At 44.8% G+C, this 17,593-nt stretch overlaps 1 protein-coding gene across 1 annotated transcript in view; it reads left to right on the forward strand.

Annotated features, from left to right (window-relative positions):
* The first annotated feature begins 4,767 nt into the window (after positions 1-4,767).
* Positions 4,768-17,593, forward strand: part of PPM1L (protein phosphatase, Mg2+/Mn2+ dependent 1L) — a 74,128-nt gene continuing 61,302 nt past the window's right edge. Inside the window, exon 1 of the mRNA XM_082288173.1 lies at positions 4,768-5,503. Within this exon, the coding sequence (XP_082144299.1) occupies positions 5,101-5,503 (403 nt within the window). The 5' untranslated portion in view covers positions 4,768-5,100. The remainder of the gene's footprint in view (positions 5,504-17,593) is intronic.

The following is a 17,593-nucleotide window of genomic DNA, read 5'->3' on the forward strand; positions in this document are numbered from 1 at the left end:
TGCTGCTTTTTATCAATTTGTGCCCAGATCTGAGGAAGGTTTCATAAGAACTCTGCCAGTTTGCAAAGTGATTCCGGATTGCTGAGCTTCTATTTATATTTTCCTTGCATGTCCTGGAGTTCTCTGGAAAAGTGGGAAGTTTGTGAGGCATTAATTCACCAGTGAGTGCTTTACAAACATTCCCAAGCATCTGCACTCTGTGGTGATGCTGCTGCTTAAATCAAAGATCATTTCAGAGAGCAGCTCTGGCCCTCAGGAGCGTCTTCAGCTTTATCTGCTGGGTGCTTCTGGTGGCATCTCAGTCATTTCCCAATTCCCAGTGAGTTCATCTCTGGAAAATGACAGGGAATATCTGTTTGGAATAATCTCTCTCTCCCAAAGTGTGTCATGCCCTGGAGAGGTGGACTCCAAATCAATATTTTGGGGCTCGTGCTCCCACCAAGCAAAGACTCTCAGTGATTTCAGTGGCCAAATTTTTCTTGTAATTCCAGAATCGTGGCAATTTGAGGCTCTGTAAATTGATAAACACCAGAATTTCCTTCTGAAATACATCCCTGGTTAAATTTTTCCGTGAAATTAATATTGGCATCTTTCCTTGATTGTCTCACCTGGTAGTTTGGCTCTGATATTAAAAGAAAGAACACATAAAAGGTAAAAAACAACACCCCTTAGGTTACTTGGGCAATGAGATAGATTCTTGTTTTCTTAAAATAACATTCATTTCAGGTATAACTGACACCAAATTCCATACTTATAATCAGGAATTATATTCCCTACCAAGAGAAAGGCGGGTGTGGGATTTCCACCCCAGGCACCTGCAGGTATTTCACCTTCCCAGTATATCCAGCATGTGTTCCTATATATATAATTTATTCATAATTGATATATAATTTATATATACTAATTTCACTGCTGTGGTTTGGTGCATGCCATCCCACAGCAGAACTTTGGGTTTAAATAAAAGATGTTGTTAAAACACGAGTCAGAAATCTCCCTGGGCCTCTCATTCCCATTGACACCGAGGCCAGGTGCCTGGAAATCAATGAAAATCAGATTTTACACATGAAGATGTCCCGGGATTGAGAATCCTGGAGAAGAGAAAGGAGCAACCTGTGTGGAAAATTGCTGTTTGCATTCCACATCTGCAAACGTTCCTCTTCAGGGGAGATGCAAAAGGAGCAGAATTGCTGGGATGAGTTTCTCCTGAGTTTCTCAGGAGTTCAGCAGCAAGGAGGCAAAATTTACCTGCAATTCTTGGCATCTGCTGCAAGATAAAATCCTGGGAACAACATTGGGAATGCTGTTTATATCAACTGAGATGGAAACCACTGTCAGGACAACTCATCCTTATTTAGCTGTTATTCAAATACCAACCAGTTTCTGATACTGCCACCAAGTTACTCCTCTGGAGAGTTCTGCCTGTGCCACCCCGAATATCCTAAAATCTGTTTCTTTCTGGAAAGAGAAGCACAAGATTATTTTACTGCATTGCAGCCCTGACATGAAAAACTCCGCTTTTATAGTTGTTATTATTAGCAGTGATTTTTCTATTCTGAATTTACATCTCAGCAGAAGGAAAGGGAGGTGGCCCTGCAGGTTTTGGGCAATATTTTGCTTTGATTTTAAGAGTTTTCTTTAATTTTAATAATTTGCTTCACAGGACTAACCAGCAATGAGCCAAATTACTGTGCACATCTGATTTATGCCAATAAAAGTGCTTGAACCTGAAAATCCTGGGAAAACTTTTTAACTGGGCAGCAGAATTCAGCAAACAACAACAGAAACATCCTCCAAGTTTTAGCATCACAGAACAGGTATCCCAGAGATTTTGGTAGTATTTTTACAAAGAAATTTCCATCAAATTAAATGTTTCTTGTAATGAATTTGCCCAGCTCGTGGCCCATCAGTGTTGTGTCCTCACTGTTCATCCCCCGGGTGCAAGAATGGGAAATTCACTTTGCAACCACAGGAAATTAAAGTTTTTCACTGTTGTTATTTGTATTTAAGTTATCCTTGTAAGTACATTCACAAAATGAGGCTTCTTCCAATCAAAACCACTGGGGTTCGTTCAATACAAGCAGGAAACAACGATAAAAATGTTGCTATTGTTCAGACTGGCAAATAGTGAGAGCTTTCCCAAAATCTCACTCTCTGTTTTAATTCTGGCTGCCACAAAAAAAAATTGCCTAGAAAAGCTGAATGCTGGGTTTTTTTTCTCCTGGACCCAAAATAATTTCCAAGTTTATTGTGCTTATAATCCACAGTTCCTGTGTGTTACAGCACTAAACAAATGCATTCACGTTTGCAGCAGCCAAAACGTGGAAACAAATGATGCCCCGATGGCTTCATGCTACGTGCGAGCAGGAGGAGGAGCTGTTGAGCAAGGAATGCTTCGTCCCAGTTTTCCAAGTGGATAATTATCCAGTTTATTCACAAACCTGCCTCAGAAACCGCTTTTCATTCCTTTCACAAGTGAACAAAAGCCTGGGGTCGCCCCCCAGCAAAACCAACATTAAATAGCAGCCGATAGCCCGAATATTGATGACGTTTTACTGCTGATTTCCAGTGTTTAAAAGATCCCGAAGTTCTGCTTCTCCCCTGGGAAGAGCTGCTGGAGTGCCAGGGCTCAGCCATGGAGTGCAGGATGAGCCCTGGATTTGCATTTGTTGGCTCGAGCCACTGGGCTGGCTCAATAACCTTTGAATTTTGCACTTAACTGGTGCAGAACTTGTTCTTAACCCCTGCCTAACTCACATTTAACAGTGGCAGCTCCAGTCCAAGGGCCGAGTGTTCCCAGGGTGGCCCTATCCCGATGCCAGTGGCTTCCCTACCGCAGTTCTCCAGCAGGATGAGGATTTCCCGCTGTTCCAACCCCTTCCGAAGGGAAATTTCAGGTTGTCTGCAGTTCCAGAGCTTTGCAGACCCTGCTCTCAGAGCCCAGGTACTCCTGGAACCAGCTCACTCTCTCCTGCAGGATCAAATACCTGGAATTTAATGGAAAACTCATCCCTGTGCTCATGGATTGCTCCATATGGAGCATCCTCTGCTTCTGGGGCATTCAGCCCACGTGGGGGCCTGGATTTTGGGGAGAACTGTGGGATACCAGCCCTCAGCAGCTGAAGGAGAGGCTGGAAGTGATTTGTGTGCTCTGTGGCCTGGAACCACTTCATTTCCCTTCATAATTCCATAATCTGAACCCAAATTGCCAACAGTGAGACACAACTTCCACAGGAGTCCCGGCTCCCTGACAGGGACCCATTTATGTTGCAGTAAAATGACAAATAAATAATGAATTGGTTGGTGGGAGTGAGCAGCACTCTCCATGTTTTACCTTTATTTTATCGTTCATTAAGTGTAAGATTAACAGAATTTCAAAAGCCATCATAGAGATAGCATTAATAACAATAATATTAGAATTATTAGCAACACATTTCTGCAGTATCAAAAGTATTATTTCATTGGTGCTTCTTATTTCAGCCTCTTTTTATGACACTCAGCCTTAGTTTTCCTGGAGTATTGATTAAGTATGTTTAATTAAGTTAATTAATCAGCCTCATTAGCTACAGGTGCTGCAATGCCTGTGCTGGTACCTCATTCCCCAACTCACAGGTGCAGATTTTGGCCTTTTGGGTAAAAAATCCATGGCTCAACTCAAGCACATCGTGACAGAGGGGAAGGTAAAGGTGAGAGTTTTTCTAGGCCTGAAATGTAAAACTTTGGATAAAATACTAACAGAGTGTCATGTACCTCTAAGATTTAAAGCAGTTCCATTGTTACATTTAATATTTGTCATGAACTTTCCTATTTCTTGGAGCTGGGTGTAAGAAGGGAACACAGAAAGGCTGAATTTATCCACTCTGGGTTAACCAAGCTTGGGGTTGTGTCATTTATTTCAGCTGATCTTTGAAAGAAGGGGCAAAACAAAGAGTTTATGTGTGACTTCTACAGTAACAAAAGTCCAGAGGGAGCGGGAGCTGCTGGAAAACTTGGAATGCTCATACCTGAAGTTTATTGTCTTTCACTCAGAATTTCAGCCAGGTTTTGTGGTCTGCTAACTCATTTTCAACCCCACTCTGAGGTGTTTGACTCTTGTGTCAGTTCTGTCACTCTCTGAGGTTGATTCTGTGAGTTTTCTACCGCACAGCCGGCAGCAAACAGCTCGGGCACGACATTAAATTGTTTGTATTCCAGCAAACTTCTGCTCACATACTCATAGCTCGTGATTTTCAGTGCTTATCAGTTGCAGGAAAATGACAATTTACAGAAATGGGTCAGAGAAAGATGATAGATGCTTTCTTTTTCTTTTCTTCAACAAAACTCTACTCTCGGTTTAATAACTGACAAATTCCTGCTTTGTTTCCGTTGTCACAACGAGCTTGTGAAGGGAATTGGGGAATATGTGAGTCAAGTTCATCCTTTAGAAGAACCCCAGAATGGTTTATGTTGGAAGGGAGCTTAAGGAGCATCTCGTCCTATGGGCAGGGACACTTTCCACTATCCCAGGTGGCTCCAACTCGGCTTTTGACACTTTCAGGGATGGAACACACTTTGATTAAATAATTTTTTTCCTTTTCTTGCCGTTTCTCCTCCTCCTCCTCCCAGCATCCTTTCCCGGCCGCTCCCGGGACTACAACTCCCAGCGTGCCGCGCACTCCGCTAGGCGCCGGCGCGCTCCCGCGGGGGCTGCCGGGATTTGTAGTCTGGCGGCGGGGCCGGGCGGGGCGGGGGCGGTGGCCGGGACGCTCCGCCCGGGGGAAGGAGGGCGGGCCGGCGCCGGGCGCGGGGGACACGGGAAGCAGGTACCGCGGGCGGCCCTGCCAGCCACCTCCCGGCCCGAGCTGCGGCGCCGAGCGGCGTTCAGGAGGCATCCGGCGGCGGAGGGCTCCGCGCATCCATCGGCGGGCCCGCGCCCCCACGGCAGGGACGGGGCGCGGCGGAGGGGCCGCCCGGAGCGCGGAGCCCGCGGGAGCAGCGGGAGCGGAGCCGGAGGGAGCGGAGCGCGGGGCTCGGCGCTGCCCGGCCGGCCGAGCATGCACTGAGCGGCCCCGGGCTCGGAGCCGCCCCGCTGCATGGTGTGGGGAGACACGGTCGCGATAATAAATGATAGAGGATACAATGACTTTGCTGTCTCTGCTGGGTCGGATCATGCGTTACTTCTTGCTTAGACCGGAGACCCTGTTCTTGCTGTGCATCAGCCTGGCCCTGTGGAGTTATTTCTTCCACACGGATGAGGTGAAAACCATTGTTAAGTCCAGCAGGGATGCGGTGAAGATGGTGAAGGGCAAGGTGGCCGAGATCATGCAGAATGACAGGCTCGGGGGTTTAGACGTGCTGGACGCTGAGTTCTCCAAGACCTGGGAGTTCAAGAGCCACAACGTGGCTGTCTACTCCATCCAAGGCCGGAGGGATCACATGGAGGACAGGTTCGAAGTAATCACTGACCTGGTGAACAAGACTCACCCCTCCATCTTCGGGATATTTGATGGGCACGGAGGAGAGGCAAGTGCTCAGCTGGAAAAAAAAAATAATACAACAACAACAAAAAAAGGGGGGTGCGGGAGGGAGGATGGTCCAGGGCAAGGCATGGATGTGTTCTCACCCACCAGGTTTGTGTGGTTGTCTTGTACATTGTGGGGAGGGGGATTTCCTTGCTTTTTGGATGTCTCTGAAAAAGGGCTGTGTAATCCTGCCTTCCCTTTATCCCTCGTTACCCCTTCCACGCTCACCACGGCATAAATGTGTTTATACCCCCTTTGCCCTTTGCAGTAGTAAAGGTTTAATTGCAGGAAAAGCTGTTGGAGGTGGCTCTGACGTGCGTGGAATAACGATGATGGGCACAAACTCCCCGGAGTCATCTTTTGTTACAGCCAAGTGTGGTGTGATGTGATTTTGGCACCGGGCTGGCTTCTCCCCCGTGACAGAGCTGGGCTCATCGACAGAGGTTAAACAGGAGTGGTCCTGAAGGCTCTTAAAGTGTGTGTGTGTAAAATGTGCCTCGCAGTAATTCCCTCTCCAGTGAGCGAGCTGAGCATGAGCATCGTGTTTGGGAATTGTGTGGAGTTTATGTCATTACAACTGCGCTGTCGTGCTTGTCCCTTCCCTAGTGGAAATCCAGCAAAACTGTCATTGTGACACTTGGTGGTGTTTAACCTCTCCGCTTTCCCAGGCAGGGTGATCTCCTTCAGGTTGTGCTGTGTGGCGATTCCAGCTCGCTGGGGTGTTTCGTGGATTGCAGATGACAAATGTGAAAGCTGCAGCTTCCTCTGCCTTTAGGATGTGGTGCTGCCACACAGCTTTTTGTGTGGCACAAGGCACACGTTTCGTAACTGTGGGAAAGGACAAGGAATTTGTCCTTGTGTGGCAAATTAGCTCCAGCAGGCTTTTTGCTGGGCATGAGAGAACCTGACGGGATGATGGAGAGAAATGTTGGGAATTTTTTGCGTGAGAGGGGAGGCAGCGGGAGAGCCTGGCTGTTCCTCCAGCTGCTCCCCCAGATCAAAGAGTCAAAGTCCTTCCTAGTAAAGCCCTGGCAGTGACCAGACATTCACAGGGCACAGGGGTGGCAGCTGCTGCGCTGCTAAACCTGGAAGGGCCGCCTGGAAAAGCCAGGCCATGGGCTCGGGATCAGGAAACCACTGCCAGCGTTGGGAAGGGACTCGGGCTCTCCACACAGCATTAAACGTTTTGCCCCCTTTAAATTAATGCAAACTCTTTGGATGTTGAGAATTATCGGCTTCATAAAAAAATGCTGGTGGTGCCTGAACCCTGTCTTGGGTTTTTCTGCCCGATTTCAGTAGGGGCACAGCTGTGCCAACTCCTCCTGGCATTCTCCGGCCAGTTCGCTGTCCCCGGGCAGTCGAGGAACGCAGGTGGAAATGCTGATGTGTCCCAAAGTGGTTCCCAGCTTTTCCCGGAGGAATACGAGCCCTGAGCAGTTTACTGGGGACATCTGGCTCTTTTGTGTCTGGGAGGGAAGGTGCCGGGGCTCTGCCTTTGTGTAAACCGAGTTTCCTTGTGGGAACCGAGCAGCCCAAACAATTGGGGAAGTATCTGAGTGGTGTTTTGAAACAGAGTATTCCGAGGTGGTTACGGATGGAAGTGGGGGGATCTGATTGCTTTCATTAATTTTGTATCTTTCCCCACACGAGATTGCAAGCTGAGGGTATTAAATAACCCCCAACAAACACAGAGAATGTTGTCATTTAGCTAATGTGCCCTGCAGATATTGCCTGCTTTGTTGTGGATCTTGAAATTCCATCCACAGGATGCATTAATGTGGGATCTGTGGAAAACTCATCGGCCTCTTGTATTCTGCTTCCTCCGAACTTGTTCTGATGGGTTCAGTGGCAAAGTACAAGGAGGTTTTTAATTTTGAAAGGTTCAGCAGATCTCTCCTCAAATCTTTCTAAATTTAGTGCTTTATAAATGTATGCATCTCACATCTGCTATTCATTATGGAATCCTAAGTGTTCTTCATGGCCTTTACTCCTACAAAAACAAGTTGAGGACCTAATTAGTTTCAAGCTTTAAATTTTACATAACACTGATCAGAAGAACATGAAATGTGTGCTGTGCATACAGCAAGAAAAAAGAAAAAAAGAAATAATGAAGAACAGGTTTTATTCTAAGCAGGTGTTGTAATTTTGAGTAGAAAAAGAGGGAGCAGAAATAAAAATTTACGCCCTTATTTAATCCCTAGTACATAATACTACATTTTAAGTCTCTATTTGAATTGGGGTTTTGTATGTCTTATTTTATTTTTATTTTTTTTAAAGATAAGTGACTCCGTGAAACACTTCGTCTACACACGTCAAAGCCTTTGTGAAGGTTAAATTTTCCATATGGGCTCCCATTAAATTTCTTTATGTGTGTTTAAAGAATAAAGAACTGCTGATCCCTGAGGTTTCATGTGAAAAAAACTGTTCTATATGGGGAAAAATTTGTTTTTGCAAACAGCCAGTACCAGAAATGAGATGCCAGATTAATTATTTCCAGCTATATGCAAAGGAGCCTGTCTCCATTAATTACTTCCTGCCATATCCTGTTGAAGTGGAAGGATGGAGGAGCATGATTCAAGCAGCTTCAATTACTGTGCACTGCTAATTTATGAAGATTTCTGAGTTCCGCTTTCATATCGCCAACATTTTGCATAAATTCTACTTTTCTCTTACGTCATTTCCTCTTCCAGCTTCCAATTTTAGCCTGGATAGGTTGGCAGCCATTGCCTTGGATTTTGTGGGTGGCTTGAGAAGAAAGGAGTAAGCAAAAATAATTATTAATGCTCTGTTGCTGCAGTGACTTGTTAAAGGCAAGAATGTTTCAGAGAGAAAATTGGATACATGGTGTGTAGTGCAATCTTTTATGAAAAGTTAGTTTCTTGGAGATCTAATAGTAATGATAATGGTAATAATAATCAGAGCAGGTAAAGGTCAAAGAAGTAGACTTAGAATAAAGAAAAGTTGCTGCCTGTTGTCTCACTGAATGACTTTGGCGAAAGGATCACCCTTCAAAGTGATCTAACTTATAAAATAAGAAAGTATCTGTTCTCTCATCAGCTTTTTTATAAGGTTTAAAGATAGTTTGAGTGCTTTTTTTCTTGTCCTTTTCGCTTTACTTAAGAGTTTTGGGGCTGAACAGGCTGGAAACTCCACAAATGCCGAAATAACAAATGATGAGCTGGGAAGCTGAGCAGAGGAAAGGCTGGCTGCTTAATGAGAATGATTCCCTATTTTAACTACCATTTACTCTCAAATATTTAAGGTTTAAGCACGCAGTTTAATGAGATCTCAGCATCAGACAAGAGCAAAGTAGCTCAGCTCCATCTGCAGTTTTATAGTTATGGCTCTGCTGTAAATCACTGGTTTTTTCCTAACCCTGTGGGGTGAAGGTTTTAAAAATAATTATGGTAATAGATTGGACTTTCCCCTGCCTGTGCTTGTTTGCAGTCATAAACGGATGTGGGAAATTAAAGCTCAGTAACTGTCTCATAAAAAATGTCTCTTTTTATTTCCCTCCACCTCCTGAACAGGGACGTGGCAAGACTTGTCCCTTATGATGTGTAGTTGTGGGTAAGAGCTTTTCTGCATGGAATAATTGGGTTTTGGAGCTGCTGAGGCAGTGTTTTAGGATGTCAAATACACGTTTTTATTTTTATTTTTATTTTTATTCCCAGTGTAGGAAAGGCTGGGGAGCTGGAATGGGGAAGGGGGGAATGGTGTGGAAGTGGCTGATGCTCCTTGGGACTCAGGACCTTGAAATCAGCAGCACCGAGTGCTGGCAGAAGTCTCTGGTTACTGATTAACTTAGAAAGACACAAAAAGGAAGGGAAAGGTCAGAAGACAATGGTGGAGAGTCCTGAGGTGCCTTGGGTGAGGCTATGGAAACGGGAATGCTTAGGTGAGGCCTGGAGGAGAGGTTGAAATAAACCTGCTGTGCATTAAAATCCAGCTCTCTGATCCTAATAGCAGAAGGTGTTTGTGCTGTGCTGAAAGAAGAGAAAGCTGACAATTTTAGTTCATTTTTTCGGGTTTTTTGAAATCTGCTAATTCTAATTCCAACCCCATCCCTCTGATACTGAACTACTTAAGCAATCTCAGCTATGAAAATTTATCTATCAGGCTTTTGAGTAAAGGCCACTCAGGATGAACCTGGGATTAATCCCAGGCTTGGGATTTTATAAAAGGTAGGAATAAATCAAACAACAGCTTTTGAGCTTCTCTGGATGTTACAGCCCAGTTGTAAGGTGAAGTCTTTGAGGCTGTGCAGTTTTCAAACAGAAACTGCTGGCACAGTTTCCTTTTATAGTAATTTTCTTTGGTTTCTAATCTGGAATCCCCTGCAAAGTGCCCAAATGTTTGAATAAATATTTACATAGGTGAGGTCATGTTGATAGGCAAGTCCCAAGCCTGCTTATGAATTCCTCTCCAGTGGCCTAAAATACAAGTCAAAAATGGTCTATAGGAACATTCCTGTCATTTTGTTTAGTTTATCTAAGTTTTATTCTTGCATATCATGCTCCAGGATTATGATTTTCACCCTACACCACCATGCTGATTTGATTTAGGGTTAAACTCTATGCTCATTTGCTGTACAAAAATTGATTAAAATGCTGTAAAAAGCTGTAATTGGAAGGAGGAACTTTAATTGCTGCCATTCAGGGCTGTATCATTTGGTGTAGGATTGAGCCTTTTTTCAATTTTGATAAAAATCAAGAAGTCAATTAATTTTTAATGTGTTTTGCCAGCTTTGTTTTAATTGGTGTTTCCGTGTCTGGGCTCACAGGCTGCCACTGGTTTAATGAAATCAATTTTGACTGTGAGATGCTTTCAGATTATGAAAGTCATTGAAGTTTTCCCTGTGAATTTGAGGAACTCAAGACTCCTCCACAGGACGTGTTCATGTTGGGAATTGCCGTGGGTGGGGAACAAACAGTCTTGGAGCAGTGGGGTTTTAACAGTTTCTGTTCCATAGCTCAGGAGTTTGGATATTTTTGTGTTTAATAGTGTGAGAGAAGGAAAATGCATATCCTCTGTCTCATGGGTTAATTAAACCAGCAGATTGCTCTGCCTCCAATGTCGTGCTTCCAGCAGCTCTTTTGGGTAGGATTTCTCCTCCCTCCCTTTTTTGCTAGAAACCCAAATATTTACGGTTTAAATTGTGCCTTAAAACTGCGATGTGGCTTCTGGCAGTTTCACTTTTGAAACAATCTCTTGGCATGTGGTTGCTGTGTTTTGCTGCTGGCTGGTGTTCGCTGGTGGCTGCAGTTTGCTGCAGCAGTTCTGGCACTGTGGGGATGTCCCATGCTCATGGCAGCATTCCCCGTGCACTGGATCTGGCACTTCTCAATTTTTTCTTCTTCTCAGGATTCTTTAGCCCTGCCCCTCTCCATGTGGGGTTTTCTGTCTCCTTCAGCACACAGGTATTGCCTGCACTGAAGTGAAACTCCACCTTTCCCCAGCCCCAGGAGCCTTTGGACACGTTGATCTGCTCAGAAATGAGCTGGATTGTGGTGTGAGATCAGCCAGGTTTGGGGATCCATCCCTGCAAGTGTCCAAAGCCAGGTTGGACAGGGTTTGGAACATCCTGGTCTAGTGGAAGGTGGGATGAGATGGGCTTTAAGGTTCCTTCTGACCCAAACCATTCTAGGAAAGGCAATCCAGAGGTACCTGGCACTAATTTTTCTTGGGTCTCAAGGTTCAGGGCTTGCTCTTCCCTCAGAGCACAGCACAGAAACACTGACAGATCTGGGAAATGGAACAAAATGCTCATGTGCTCCTCCTGCTTTGAATCTCTGCCCTTGGAAGGAGACTTCCCAAACCTAATTTAAGGGCAGCAGCTGCTCTAATTATGCACAGAAAGTCACATGCCTCTTGCTCCAATTTTTCACTGCAATATTCAGTAAATTCTCAAAAGTTTAAGCCTTTGGGCCCTACTGCACCCCCCGCTCTATGCCCCACAGAGACTCCTCACCCACATTCCTCATCCCTGCTGGTCCTGTGGCCATGCTTTTGTCCCTCATCCCATAAACCCTCTGGAAATGCTGTGTCCCAAGGAGCTGTGCCCATTCCAGCCCTCCTGGCATGAACTGTGTGCTTTAAAACAGAGTTTGGAACTCCACGTTCCCTTTGGCTGCTCCTCTTCCTGCTCGGGTTCACCATCAGTAGCTCCATCACCAGATCCCAGCCCAGCTGGACAAACCAGTTCCTCTGGCTCAGTTCCAGCCCAGGAGTTCTCCCACTAAGACAAGGTCATCAACATTTAATGACCTTTCCTTTTTATGAGCCTGTAGAGTTTCACTTCACCCAGAAGGTCATAAAACAACAAAGGCTACAGATAAGGCAATCCCAAAAGGAAGTTTTCATCCTCACAAAAATGTCCATACTGGATCTCCAGGCTGTTTTAAGTTGTGTGTAAAATCAGGAGTTGTAACAAGCTGCAGATTTTTTTTTTCCTTTTGGGCTGTTTTATGTGCTTTTACTCCTGTTTTTTAGCTGGTGTTCAACACTTCAGCTGGTGGTTTTATTAAAGCAGTTTAAAGCTCGTGCCAAAAGTAGGTTTCATTTGAAAGCAGCATAGCTTTGAAAAAATGCAAATTTCATTACAGTTTAGGAGAGAAAAAAGGTTTGCAGGTGCCAGAATACTGACAAATACTCAGGGTAAGTAGGACTGGTGAGAAGGTGTAAATTTGAGTTTAAATAACTGCTCATTTATGCCATGAAGTTTGATGTTCATGTGGCAAATACAGCTTGGACCAGATCAGGCCTGATTCAAGAAGGGTCAAGGGAAATATTTTGGTCACACTAAAAGCCAAACAGAACAGAAAGTCATGAAGAGCAGGCTTTCAGGTCTGGAGTGGTTTGCCATCAAATAATGTGGGTGGAGGAGAAATCCACCTTTCTTTCTACTCATGTGGAAAAGCCATCCCAGAAAAGCAGCTGGTGCTGGATACACTGAGCTGGGGATGGAGTCTGGGTGTTGTGAGGAACAACAGAGTGGACAAAGGGAAGGAAGGAGGGATGAGAAGAGTGGACAAAGGGAAGGAAGGAGCATCATTGCCTGGGTTGGGCCTGTAACCAAGCCCCGAGAGCAGCGTGGCAGCACAAAGGACCATCCTGCTGCTGCTACAAATTGATTGTGATGCTGAAACATCGCCTGCTCTCATCATCTCCGACCTTGTCTGCTCCCCAGCTGTGGGAGCAGCTGACATCTCCAGCCACACAATCAAAGGACGTGTTTTCACTGCTGAGCCACGGCTCATCGCAATTAGCCACAGCTCCTCATGTGGGCAAACCTCAAAGCTCCCCCAGAGAAATGAGCACTTATTTGCATTTACTTTCAGCAGAAAAATGTTATCCCTTGCAAATTTGCTCATTGTCATAAGTGTTGATAAAGCCTTTTTTTTTTTTTTTTTTTCCCCTCCAAATCCCCTTCAGGGGTAAACATTTGATTTTATTAAGTTCTGTTATAATAGCTGAAGCTGTCATACAGCACTGCTTTCAATCAATATGCTTTTTAATGTAATAAATCTCTTTACTTTTTCATTCTCTTCCCGACAGAAAATTGCTGGAGGGTGTGAAACATTTCTTCTGAGTGAAAGTGCGTGGCCCATAATACAGCTCTGTGCTGTGCCACTTCTTTAAACTTCATTTTAAATGGGAATGTGATTTATTTCCAGGTAGTCTGTGCATGGATTGCATTTTCCCTGCAATGTATGCTCCCTCCAAACAAACACTGAGGTATTGAAATATCTGATTGTGGTTGGCATGAAATAAAATCTCTGTCCAAGGCTGTGCGCTTCAGCAATGAAGTGTAGGAGTAGGAGAAAGGGGAGAAGGAAACATGCTTGTCTCCTTAGTGTTCTTGATGTTTATATCCCTGAGCTTTCATCTGCTTTGCAGTGTGAATGGGGTTTTTCTGATTTTTCTAGCTTTATTTTTTATTACTCAGGTGGTTTTGGAGATGTTTAGGACATTATGTAGGATGTAGAAGGTGCTTTGTATGTTGGGGTTTTTTTAATGTGGCATATATGTGATGTGGTTCTTGTGGTTTTTATTTCTGCTGGGAAGCAGGGAAGTTGGGCAAGAGTCTTGATAATCTCACCAAACAAAACTAGTGTTTCATTGGATATTTATTCCTAATTATCTGAAGTTTGGCCCTTTACTGGTGTGGGAGGAAAGGAAAATCCCAGCTGAAGTTTGGCTCTTCACTGGTGTGGAAGAAAAGGGGAATCACACAGGGAAAAGCAGGAAAAAACCAGTCTCTAGCTCCCAAGGGGAAGAGAAGCAGCAACCCTGGGGAGGAGACAATCCCATTTCCCCAAAGTGGTGGTAACTCAGGGATGAGCACCTTGGTGGGAGATGCCAAACTGGTGGAATCCATCAAGGCCTGAGGGGCCCAACCCTATAGATCTGTGTTGTGTGAGGTGATTCCCATGGGCAGGATGGATCCTGGTTTTCCCTCGGTGCCGGCTGAGGGGAACAGCAAGCCCCAGGGTACTGGATTTGTGTGTGAGGTGATTCCTGTGGTCAGGATGGATCCTGGTTTGCCCTCGGTGCAGGCTGAGGGGAACAGCGAGCCCCAGCCTGTTGGATTTGTGTGTGAGGTGATTCCCATGGGCAGGATGGATCCTGGTTTTCCCTCGGTGCAGGCTGAGGGGAACAGCAAGCTCCAGCCTCGTGGATTTGTGTGTGAGGTGATTCCTGTGGTCAGGATGATCTTGGTTTTCCCTCGGTGCCAGCTGAGGGGAACAGCGAGCTCCAGCCTCGTGGATTTGTGTGTGAGGTGATTCCTGTGGTCAGGATGATCCTGGTTTTCCCTCGATGCTAGCTGAGGGGAACAGCAAGCTCCAGCCTCGTGGATTTGTGTGTGAGGTGATTCCTATGGGCAGGATGGATCCTGGTTTTCCCTTGGTGCCAGCTGAGGGGAACAGCGAGCTCCAGCCTCGTGGATTTGTGTGTGAGGTGATTCCTGTGGTCAGGATGATCCTGGTTTTCCCTCGGTGCAGGCTGAGGGGAACAGCAAGCTCCAGCCTGGTGGATTTGTGTGTGAGGTGATTCCTGTGGTCGGGATGATCCTGGTTTTCCCTCGGTGCCAGCTGAGGGGAACAGTGAGCTCCAGGGTGGTTTTGGCAGTGCTCCTTTATGTCTCCTGAAAAAGCACTTCCAGTGTTGTAACTCCGGGTGCTGCGGGCACTAAACTTTGCCCTCTTTGTTTCTGCCCATGGCTCTGGTTTGCTGGCACAAATTCCAGCCCCTGTTGCTCAGGACAGAGGGAACAAAGCGTGGGACCAGCTGCCTGCTCCATGGTGCCAGTTGGCATCACCACAGCAGAGAGCCCCAGGCAGCCCCACCCATAAATATTAATGTCAGGTGCTGCCTTATTGTACAGAGAATTTGGTGTGATGCTCGCTCAGTTTTGCAAGTGTTTGATGCTGTCATATGAAAAACATCCCTGAAGTTTGACTTTTTTAAAAGCCTTAGGACTGCCATCACAGGAGCGGTTTGGGAAAGTGAAGTAATGACGGAATTCTCAGAGGATGAATGTTGCGTGCAAGATTTGTAATCCTTGGCAATTAGGAAATTGTTGCTGAGGTTAATGGGGATATTATTTTTAACTTTGAGGGCAGGAGCAATCTCCTGCCTCCGGGACAGAATTATTTCAATCAGTGCTTTAAATGAGCACTTTCTGTGATGGTTTAAATTAACAAACATTTAAATCATCAACCTGAATTCTTTTTTAGCTCTTACGTACCCTGATATATTGCTTCACATTATTTTTATTTTGCATTGAAGCAGAATGCTACTTACTACTAATTTTTAGTTGTGTGAGGTTGGGTTTTTTTACCTGGGTTTTTTTTTCCTTTTTGTGGATATCATTGCTGTAAATAAAAGCAGAATGAAAAACTAAATAAGAAGCCAAATAATGTGATGAGGTCAGGAACCTTCTCCTCAGACTCCAGTTATAACTGGAACTAGAGACAGACAAGAATTGGAGGTAATTCTGCCTGACCAAGGTAACCACATCTTCAAAGAGAATGATGGCAAAATAGTAAATTATTTTTTAAAAACACACATTTTTTTCCTGCTTTTAGGAGAACCTCCTGGTTCCACTGGTTACCACTACAATAACTCTATTTTTCTTCAGCCATCAGAGGCAAGTATGTGCTGTTTACATCTATTATTTTAATTAATTATCATATTAGGGTAATAAGAGTGTATTCTCAGGCTTTGAGAAATAAAATCTGTTAAATAGTTTTATTCTTAAGCCTTTTTTTTTTAAAAAAAAGGCAACCTATTTGCCTTTTTGTGTTGTATCACAGCTGCAGGCAGTAGCTGCACTCTGGGTCAGGCTGTAGCTCTGCATGTGATGACTAGAAAAATACTCCAAGTAAATTTAGGGTATCTCTTGGGATATATTGGAGCACTCCAGGCTTTTAAGCTGCCTCAGTTGGAGTTTGTGTATTCCAAAGTGTCCATGTAAACGTTCAGTTGAGAGAGCTGAATCCAAACAGCCCAGATGCCACAGCAGAAGAGCCATCAAAAGTGTTTCCAGCTGCATATTGGAATTAGTTGTCTCCAATGTAGGTTTTAAAAGCTTTTTTGGCATGGTGGTGTCCATCTTATTAAGGAAAAACCTGACAGGGAGGGAAGATGGTGTGGATGAATAATAGGAGAGGCTGTAACCTCAAACCTATTATAGAAAAGAGATATATTTACTGGAATGTTTTGTTGCTGAGTTTCCCAGCACCTCCAATTGACAGGAAAGCTAAACACAATTCCAGTGGCAAACACCATCCAACTGAGATTTTTTTTTTTTTAATACACAAATGGAAAACTTTGCGTTTTTTCTGTCATAGTGGCTTTAACTGACCTCACTGGGCCTCTGATTCAAAGTATCTCAAAAGTGGGTCACAAAAACATATTATACCTCTGTGAACAGGTGTTTCCAGATCATTTTACAGGCTCGAATTTCTGCTTACATCTTCTGGCTGCTCTCATACAAGTCAGGGACACAGCTGAAAATAGAAGTTTGTAGCCCCCCTCTTGTTTTCTCCCAGGTGCACCTGCTCTTTTTATTTTTGCCAGACACCCCCCGTGTGCCTTCTGTTATTTAATGTGACACAGCACCTTCCTGCTGGGCTTTGCAGGCCTCAGGTTCTTTGTTTAATGCGATTATTAAGAAATTAATGGCACCTAAGGCCCAACAACACCATTCTTATTCCAGATCATGGATCTGAGTGGGTTTTTCACACCAAAATGAGTTTCTGAGGTGCCCTGAGAACCCTGATTTGAACCTGGGTCAAACCCGGTGCTGCTGGTCATGTTCTAAGTGCATTTTGGTGTGAAACAGAATTTTTGGTTCAAAAAGTGATCTAAAGAGCAAGGGAGGAGTGCCAGAGGAGGTGTGGTGGTGTCAGGACACCCGTAAGTGAATCAGCTCCCAGAACTTCCAGCCCTTCCCTCTGAGAACATAATCCCTGTGCTCACCTGTTCCTCTGGAGAAGGACTTGGTGTTCCCTTCCTTGTCAGCAGGAGCCTTTCCATGCAGGCAAGCTTTGAAATCTTGGCATAATTTGCCCTCTCTGGAGCAGCACAAAGGAGAGTCTCTGCAAGAAATGCAAGTGTTGCCTTCAGCTGAAGGGCTGCAGGTGCTGCAGGGTGGCTTCCTGGGGCTGCATTCCTTCTTCTCTCTCATTTTGTGCTGTTGAGACTTAAATACATGCCCTGGAAAAACTGAAAAACTCCTGGAAGCTTTTGATCCAGGAGCCCAACTCCTCAGAGGATGGGGATGTGGAGGCTGGGAGTGAGCACGGGGCAGTGTGCTCAGATTTAAATAAGGGAAAAAAAGTTAAATTAGGGAGTTTAGCAAGGTTTATTCCTCTCATGAAAACACCCCAGAATATCGAGTGAAGCGGTTTTGGTTTTCACTTCCAAAGTTACCTTAATAAAACATTTAAGGCCTCCTGATCTGTCTTGGATTAGAGTTGTGTATTGCAAGAAAACTGCTCCTAGCAGTGAGGGGTGTTTCAAGGTGACACAGGATGAGTTGGGACCAATAAAAAGAAATTAAATTAATTACATTGTGAGCGAGGTTG

Source organism: Coloeus monedula (assembly GCF_965178545.1).
Source record: "Coloeus monedula genome assembly, chromosome: 10".
In the NCBI taxonomy this organism is placed as follows: Eukaryota; Metazoa; Chordata; class Aves; order Passeriformes; family Corvidae; genus Coloeus; species Coloeus monedula.